Source organism: Rutidosis leptorrhynchoides, chromosome 1 (genome assembly GCF_046630445.1).
Source record: "Rutidosis leptorrhynchoides isolate AG116_Rl617_1_P2 chromosome 1, CSIRO_AGI_Rlap_v1, whole genome shotgun sequence".
NCBI classification, from domain to species: domain Eukaryota; kingdom Viridiplantae; phylum Streptophyta; class Magnoliopsida; order Asterales; family Asteraceae; genus Rutidosis; species Rutidosis leptorrhynchoides.
The window spans coordinates 259,052,586-259,062,526 of NC_092333.1; the positions used below are offsets into that span (position 1 = coordinate 259,052,586).

At 34.3% G+C, this 9,941-nt stretch overlaps 1 protein-coding gene across 1 annotated transcript; it reads right to left on the bottom strand.

The window, feature by feature from the left end:
• Nucleotides 1-460: 460 nt before the first annotated feature.
• LOC139869166 (probable indole-3-pyruvate monooxygenase YUCCA3) lies at nt 461-7,086 on the bottom strand. Its single transcript, XM_071857489.1, has 4 exons — nt 6,472-7,086; nt 6,012-6,383; nt 5,645-5,807; nt 461-492 (listed from the first exon to the last, which is right to left on the bottom strand). Exons 1-4 carry the CDS (start codon nt 7,084-7,086, stop codon nt 461-463), a joined length of 1,182 nt encoding a protein of 393 aa, XP_071713590.1.
• Nucleotides 7,087-9,941: the final 2,855 nt, after the last annotated feature.

Genomic DNA, 9,941 nt, shown 5'->3' on the forward strand with positions numbered 1-9,941 from the left:
GTCGGGTATGAAAGCCGATGTTGCTAAATACGTAGGAGAATGTTTGACGTGTTCTAAGGTCAAAGCTGAGCATCAGAAACCATCAGGTCTACTTCAACAACCCGAAGTCCCGGAATGGAAATGGGAAAACATTACCATGGATTTCATCACTAAATTGCCAAGGACTGCAAGTGGTTTTGATACTATTTGGGTAATAGTTGATCGTCTCACCAAATCAGCACACTTCCTACCAATAAGAGAAGATGACAAGATGGAGAAGTTAGCACGACTGTATTTGAAGGAAGTCGTCTCCAGACATGGAATACCAATCTCTATTATCTCTGATAGGGATGGCAGATTTATTTCAAGATTCTGGCAGACATTACAGCAAGCATTAGGAACTCGTCTAGACATGAGTACTGCCTATCATCCACAAACTGATGGGCAGAGCGAAAGGACGATACAAACGCTTGAAGACATGCTACGAGCATGTGTTATTGATTTCGGAAACAGTTGGGATCGACATCTACCGTTAGCAGAATTTTCCTACAACAACAGCTACCATTCAAGCATTGAGATGGCGCCGTTTGAAGCACTTTATGGTAGAAAGTGCAGGTCTCCGATTTGTTGGAGTGAAGTGGGGGATAGACAGATTACGGGTCCGGAGATTATACAAGAAACTACCGAGAAGATCATCCAAATTCAACAACGGTTGAAAACCGCCCAAAGTCGACAAAAGAGCTACGCTGACATTAAAAGAAAAGATATAGAATTTGAAATTGGAGAGATGGTCATGCTTAAAGTTGCACCTTGGAAAGGCGTTGTTCGATTTGGTAAACGAGGGAAATTAAATCCAAGGTATATTGGACCATTCAAGATTATTGATCGTGTCGGACCAGTAGCTTACCGACTAGAGTTACCTCAACAACTCGCGGCTGTACATAACACTTTCCACGTCTCGAATTTAAAGAAATGTTTTGCTAAAGAAGATCTCACTATTCCGTTAGATGAAATCCAAATCAACGAAAAACTTCAATTCATCGAAGAACCCGTCGAAATAATGGATCGTGAGGTTAAAAGACTTAAGCAAAACAAGATACCAATTGTTAAGGTTCGATGGAATGCTCGTAGAGGACCCGAGTTCACCTGGGAGCGTGAAGATCAGATGAAGAAGAAATACCCGCATCTATTTCCAGAAGATTCGTCAACACCTTCAACAGCTTAAAATTTCGGGACGAAATTTATTTAACGGGTAGGTACTGTAGTGACCCGAACTTTTCCATGTTTATATATATTAATTGAGATTGATATTTACATGATTAAATGTTTCCAACATGTTAAGCAATCAAACTTGTTAAGACTTGATTAATTGAAATATGTTTCATATAGACAATTGACCACCCAAGTTGATCGGTGATTCACGAACGTTAAAACTTGTAAAAACTATATGATGACATATATATGGATATATATATATAGTTAACATGATACTATGATAAGAAAACATATCATAAAGTATATTAACAATGAACTACATATGTAAAAACAAGACTACTAACTTAATGATTTTTAAACGAGACATATATGTAACGATTATCATTGTAAAGACATTTAATGTATATATATCATATTAAGAGATATTCATACATGATAATATCATGATAATATAATAATTTAAAATCTCATTTGATATTATAAATATTGAGTTAACAACATTTAACAAGATCGTTAACCTAAAGGTTTCAAAACAACACTTACATGTAACGACTAACGATGACTTAACGACTCAGTTAAAATGTATATACATGTAGTGTTTTAATATGTATTTATACACTTTTGAAAGACTTCAATACACTTATCAAAATACTTCTACTTAACAAAAATGCTTACAATTACATCCTCGTTCAGTTTCATCAACAATTCTACTCGTATGCACCCGTATTCGTACTCGTACAATACACAGCTTTTAGATGTATGTACTATTGGTATATACACTCCAATGATCAGCTCTTAGCAGCCCATGTGAGTCACCTAACACATGTGGGAACCATCATTTGGCAACTAGCATGAAATATCTCATAAAATTACAAAAATATGAGTAATCATTCATGACTTATTTACATGAAAACAAAATTACATATCCTTTATATCTAATCCATACACCAACGACCAAAAACACCTACAAACACTTTCATTCTTCAATTTTCTTCATCTAATTGATCTCTCTCAAGTTCTATCTTCAAGTTCTAAGTGTTCTTCATAAATTCCAAAAGTTCTAGTTTCATAAAATCAAGAATACTTTCAAGTTTGCTAGCTCACTTCCAATCTTGTAAGGTGATCATCCAACCTCAAGAAATCTTTGTTTCTTACAGTAGGTTATCATTCTAATACAAGGTAATAATCATATTCAAACTTTGGTTCAATTTCTATAACTATAACAATCTTATTTCAAGTGATGATCTTACTTGAACTTGTTTTCGTGTCATGATTCTGCTTCAAGAACTTCGAGCCATCCAAGGATCCATTGAAGCTAGATCCATTTTTCTCTTTTCCAGTAGGTTTATCCAAGGAAATTAAGGTAGTAATGATGTTCATAACATCATTCGATTCATACATATAAAGCTATCTTATTCGAAGGTTTAAACTTGTAATCACTAGAACATAGTTTAGTTAATTCTAAACTTGTTCGCAAACAAAAGTTAATCCTTCTAACTTGACTTTTAAAATCAACTAAACACATGTTCTATATCTATATGATATGCTAACTTAATGATTTAAAACCTGGAAACACGAAAAACACCGTAAAACCGGATTTACGCCGTCGTAGTAACACCGCGGGCTGTTTTGGGTTAGTTAATTAAAAACTATGATAAACTTTGATTTAAAAGTTGTTATTCTGAGAAAATGATTTTTATTATGAACATGAAACTATATCCAAAAATTTGGGTTAAACTCAAAGTGGAAGTATGTTTTCTAAAATGGTCATCTAGACGTCGTTCTTTCGACTGAAATGACTACCTTTACAAAAACGACTTGTAACTTATTTTTCCGACTATAAACCTATACTTTTTCTGTTTAGATTCATAAAATAGAGTTCAATATGAAATCATAGCAATTTGATTCACTCAAAACGGATTTAAAATGAAGAAGTTATGGGTAAAACAAGATTGGATAATTTTTCTCATTTTAGCTACGTGAAAATTGGTAACAAATCTATTCCAACCATAACTTAATCAACTTGTATTGTATATTATGTAATCTTGAGATACCATAGACACGTATACAATATTTCGACCTATCATGTCGACACATCTATATATATTTCGGAACAACCATAGACACTCTATATGTGAATGTTGGAGTTAGCTATACAGGGTTGAGGTTGATTCCAAAATATATATAGTTTGAGTTGTGATCAATACTGAGATACGTATACACTGGGTCGTGGATTGATTCAAGATAATATTTATCGATTTATTTCTGTACATCTAACTGTGGACAACTAGTTATAGGTTACTAACGAGGACAGCTGACTTAATAAACTTAAAACATCAAAATATATTAAAAGTGTTGTAAATATATTTTGAACATACTTTAATATATATGTATATATTGTTATAGGTTCGTGAATCAACAGTGGCCAAGTCTTACTTCCCGACGAAGTAAAAATCTGTGAAAGTGAGTTATAGTCCCACTTTTAAAATCTAATATTTTTGGGATGAGAATACATGCAGGTTTTATAAATGATTTACAAAATAGACACAAGTACGTGAAATTACATTCTGTGGTTGAATTATCAAAATCGAATATGCCCCTTTTTATTAAGTCTGGTAATCTAAGAATTAGGGAACATACACCCTAATTGACGCGAATCCTAAAGATAGATCTATTGGGCCTAACAAACCCCATCCAAAGTACCGGATGCTTTAGTACTTCGAAATTTATATCATATCCGAAGGGTGTCCCGGAATGATGGGGATATTCTTATATATGCATCTTGTTATTGTCGGTTACCAGGTGTTCACCATATGAATGATTTTTATCTCTATGTATGGGATGTGTATTGAAATATGAAATCTTGTGGTCTATTGTTACGATTTGATATATATAGGTTAAACCTATAACTCACCAACATTTTTGTTGACGTTTAAAGCATGTTTATTCTCAGGTGAATATTAAGAGCTTCCGCTATTGCATACTAAAATAAGGACAAGATTTGGAGTCCATGTTTGTATGATATTGTGTAAAAACTGCATTCAAGAAACTGATTTCGATGTAACATATTTGTATTGTAAACCATTATGTAATGGTCGTGTGTAAACAGGATATTTTAGATTATCATTATTTGATAATCTACGTAAAGCTTTTTAAACCTTTATTTATGAAATAAAGGTTATGGTTTGTTTTAAAATGAATGCAGTCTTTGAAAAACGTCTCATATAGAGGTCAAAACCTCGCAATGAAATCAATTAATATGGAACGTTTTTAATCAATAAGAACGGGACATTTCAGTTACTGAAAAGATCAAATCTGAAAATATTATTTCAGATATTTTTACTAAAGGGCTTTGTTCTTTTCAGCATTAAGGGTGTTTACTTGGAGCTTTAAAAAATCAAGATTTCTTTGTAAAAAGATTATTCGGCCATTTCAAAAGGTGCACTTGTCCAGATATGTTCAGCATAATCAATTGTGTACTAAACTGGGATTAAAAGATTATTTTGGCAATTAGATTGAGGAGGGGTGTTCAAAGTTTTATTATGTTCAATCTAATTGCTTTCAAGGTTTAAAACTTGTACTTATGTTTCTGGTTGAGTTGTTGTAGGTTGCTGAAGCTGGGTGCTGGTGAAGTGGCTGGCTCTAGTTGCAGTAGCAGTTCTTAAAGCCTAGTTGAAGGGGTCAAGCCATTTGCTAATCACATGTGTTCCTTTTTGGTCAATGTACCTGGTACGGGGACCAAACTGTGAATACATATAGGTGGGAGGTAGTTTGGCTTGGCTTTTGTTGTTAAGGGACCAATTCCAGCCCTTTGTTATTCTTGAGGGGTCATAGTGTAACCTTTTATGTTACAGGCTACATATACCCAATTTAGGGTTTCTGTTTCATTACTTTTATTTTTTCAATTCGTCTGTAATTCAAAGATACCTCTCAAGTATTGTAATAGCAATTTAGTTAGGGTTGTTGATTTTGTTTCAGTGGTTGTTCATCTAGTTGATGAACATAGTAGTATTGTGAAAAAGGTTTATTGAATTGTGATTCAATTGAGTGTATCAATCTCGTCTGTTCATGTTTGTGATCAAAGATCTGTAATCCTGTTGATATTTTTACATAAAAACAAAACTACTTAAGTCAAATAAAAAAACACTTTAAAAGTTAAATTGAAACGGTTATTTTAGAACGTAGGGAGTACAAAACATTGACAACTAATGAAGGTAAATTTTTTGTACAGAACACCCAGAAGGCCGACCCTGGGCTTCAACCGAAGAGGGCTACTCTCTCTTTAACGGTTGTCAAATTTCTTTTGGACTACACGGTCACTTTTTTTAATCGGTTAGCTTACCACATTCCAACTCAGATAACGAAAAACGTAAAGGAGTAATCATCTACTTGTTAGATCTTCGATCACATGAAACGGTAACATAATGATTGGTTTCTGATCTAGTTTCTTGATTCCAAATTTGGGCAATATCTTGTGAGACTCTAATGGCATCAAATGATGCACCAGATAGACCTCTTCTTGAGAACCCAACTGCATATAACCCTGATTTGCCCTTCCAACCATCTGGGAATGGCATCTTTGGCATCCCTTCTTTTGTAAACAAATCACTTTCCTACAAGGGTAAAAATGGTATTTTACTTTGTTAATTAAAAAAATTCCATAAAAAACAGAACCCAACATCAAATGGAACAGAGTAGCTAGTCAATAACAAGAAACCCAACTTCCATAACTGTCACATACTCACATGAACCTATATACACTTCAAAAATTAATATAAAAATATATTCTTTTGTATTTTTTATGATCAAGTTGTTACCTTTAGCCATGAAGGAATATTGCTGCAATATCCAGTTGCTAGAATAACTGAATCTATTTCAAGATTTGCACCATTCATGAATTCTACACTGCCCCTTGAAAATTTCTTGATTCCAGGTACAATTTGAATCTTTCCTGCTTTGATCTTTTGTAATGCACCAATATCTAAAACAGGGGTTTTCCCTTTAGTGTTCTTTAGCTCAATTGGACCCATCAATGGTCTTTTTATACCATATTTTTCTAAGTTTCCAAGTGTGCACCTTGCCAAAAACAACAATACCTTATCCACCATCTTTACTGGAAACCATTTCATTAGCCTAGACGCCAATTCGAAAGTCGATTTCCCAGAGAATTCTCTTGGTAATACATGAACCTGTGGATTCAAAACCAAAAGAAAAAAAATTTCAAGATTTTATCTGATGATTTTTTTACTGAATTATGTATTTTCATATGTAACCTACCGAGCTTCTAACCACCATGGATGGAAAAGCATTATGGTGGCAAAGATCAAGAGAGACTTCCATGCCTGAGTTCCCACAACCAACCACTAAAACTTTCTTGCCTTCATAATCCTTACCGGACCGATAGTCACAAGCATGCATAACATGGCCACCAAACTCATCCAACCCTTCGAAATTCGGCATCACCTTCTCTGCATTTTCCCCTGTTGCTACCACTAACCATCTAGATATATACTCAACCTCACAATTATCCACTATGGTCCGTACCCTCCATAGTCCACAAGTCTCATCATACTTGGCGGATTGAACGGACTCATTGAAACGCGGGTTTATTTTGAATTTCTTAGCATAGGATTTAAGGTAGTTGACAAATTGGTATTTTGAAGGGTACATTGGGAAATTAGTTGGGAAAGGGAAAAAGGGTAGTTGGCAAAATTGCTTAGGAAGATGTAGTTTGAGACGATCATAAGTTTTGTTTTGCCATAGAGATGCAATGCAGTTAGCTCGGTCTAGGATAACAAATGGTACCCCTTGTTTCCTAAGTCCCGCGCCAACTGCAAGTCCAGACGGGCCAGCCCCTATTATTACTGGCCCGTTTACTAGTATGCATCTCATAGAGAACAAGTCTTCATGATCAAGTGCTTGTTGAACCATTGTTGGTAAATGATATAAATTGGTATTTCAAGCACAATGCATCAAATAAGACCAAAATTTAGTGAGGGAATTGAATGCAACAGTCAAGTATCTCTTATTTTTTTTCCCAAGTATGGGAATAAATTATTTAAGTTGAAATGGATAGGACAGAGTCAAGAGAGAGACTGAAGAAATGTGTGGAGAATGTGAGAGAGTAATGCAGATATATAAATAAGGATTTGACCACAAGAGTTGCATGTGATTGGCATATTGGAATTGAATATGATAGCTTTAAGATGGACACTTTCTCATTTTCTGATCAATGAAAGAAATAAAGTAATTAAACATGGTCAATTCAGTTTCTTGTTTGTTTTTTGTTTTTTTTTTTTTTTTTTCAAGTACAAAGTGTCACAAGTTATTGATCTCTATGTACTTAAAAAAGTCGCAATATAAGTGTACATATATACGGAAAAGGTATATATAGATGATGACAAAGAGGCTAAACGACGGAATGGTACATACAAAGATTTTATAAATTGATTGGACAAAAAGGAAATCTAAAACCTGTGACCACAACTTAGATATCAAATGGTGAGGATGGTGCATGTTTGGTTAACATGATTAGTTAATCTATGTTGCTTTGCTAAGTTTAGGCAATCATGTTGGAAGGCATAAGATAAGTGAAATCAAGAGCAATTGAGTGAACTATTTATATGTGCCAAATTCAGAAAGAATGCATATAGTCCTTATCATATTATCTCTTCCAAGTTTGGCCAAAGGACTAGTTGCTATATATATGACATCTTTTTCGAACACTTGATATGTACATGCATATCGTGAATTGATAATGACACTATTCGTCGTGATCGAGTGAAAAACCGAAGTAAGATAGTGTCAAAATCTATATGTAATTTATATGGTACTCCGGAGTATTTGATTTGTATAGCAGCATAAGATATCAATTATACCCATATTTCTTGGCAACAACCACGCATATGGGAACTACCTTAAAACTATATTAATTAATATTAATATTAATATTAATATTAATATGAATTATTTCCCTTATAATAAACCACTGAAAGATTCTATCATTAGTTTTATACATGAAATTAGTTAAAGCTACAAAGGTTTGGTTTTCAAAAGTTGGAAATATTCCATAAATTAACTATTTAATTGTGCCCCGAATTCTTTTTGGTAGTTCATTGCCCTACAAAACCCGTGGCTGCCTTTCTTCTTCCTCTAAACCACTTCAATTTTAGACCACAACTTCAATTAACTTAAAAGATTTTTCAAATAACCTAGTATCATATAGAGTAAGTTTCGGACCAAACAAACAACGTCGATCCAGGTATGCAACAACCAGCAATATATAACGCCCACGTGATGGAGACGCGATAGGATTGATCGATGGGGTCGATGAGTCCCATGTGTAGTTGCTGATGTTATATTGTTGCAAAAAACATGTGTATCGGCAGGGACATTTGTTGCTGATGTTATATATACACACACGAGTATAAATATTAGGGGGCTCACTATGTACTTGATGCTTTGAATCATGTTCATTAATCATCTATACATCTTGTTGTATTACATTGGGATTAAATGTGTGAATTTTGTGAGTATAAATCACATTACTCATTTAAGTTACTTGAACTTCTATATCCTCAAAAAGATTGTAAATCATAGAAATTTATGATCTCGACTTAATTTTGTCTTTATAGTTCAATCATAGCTAGCGGCCGGTAACTAGTAGTAGCAGACCTTTATAAGTGGGTTGATGATGAACGAGTTTATTTTATTTACACATATACATAACATATGTACACTCTATTCACTTCAAAAATATAATATAGATGCTAGCTAGTTAGGGATGACTCATATTAACTGAATTAGATATACGTATAGTAGCCGGCCCAGTGTTGTTGCATGCATGTGCATGTAACCATATTGGCTTTGCCAAACACGCATTTCGATGCAATAACATGAGATATTAGCTAATGCTTAAATAAAACTGTATCTTTTATATACTCCGTACTTCACAAATTATTCTTAGAAATATTTTTCACAAATTATTCTTAGAAATTATTTTTAAAATCAAAGATGCAGTCCATGAAACATATATTCTTATTTGAAAAGCAAGCTAGGCCTCAAGTTTGCTGTCCACGAGAATTTAACTTAGGTTTTCAGATTCTCGTAGTTATAAGAATTTTTTTTGAAAGTGGTTTTTTTTAGAGTAATTACAGACACGGTTTTTCAAACGAACTTATTACAGAAATAGATAAACCGAACATTGAATCGCCGGTTTGAATGTTTTGGGGCCAAACCGGCCTTTGAAACATCGGTTTAGCGACATGTACAATTCTCAATCAAACCGGCGAATGAAACGCCGGTTTGAATCTTTGACCGTAACAGTTTTTGCACCAACCGCCTCTTCATTTATTCCCTCAATCCATGACATAAATGTTGCGAACCAAAACTTGCCACGTGTATAAACCGGCAATTGAAAGGCCGGTTTGTATCTTTATATAATCTGACCTCTGCTACATCGGTTTGCATCACACCTTCAATCTCATTCAATTTTTTTTAAAACACACACACGAATTTGCAATGGATCCCGTCCAACCTCGAGCAACTCCACTCGACGAATCACTATTATTTTTGCAATCTCAAGGAACTCACAGAGCGTACAAGGTTTTTATGGGTGTTGTTCATGATGTTGGTGTTCCTGATAGATCTGAAAAAGACAAGACGGTCGGAACGGGGTTTATGGCATCATATGGAAGGTCTGGCAGCTGCAGACGAGTTTATAGACGCACAGGTTTACCGTTATATTC

Coding starts and splice junctions, on each gene's coding strand:
- LOC139869166 (XM_071857489.1), bottom strand. CDS start 7,086: ATGAGATGCATACTAGTAAACGGGCCAGTAATAATAGGGGCTGGCCCG. Junction 6,384..6,471: donor CCATGGTGGTTAGAAGCTCG/GTAGGTTACATA, acceptor TTGAATCCACAG/GTTCATGTATTACCAAGAGA. Junction 493..5,644: donor TATTGCCCAAATTTGGAATC/AAGAAACTAGAT, acceptor TGTCGATCCCAA/CTGTTTCCGAAATCAATAAC.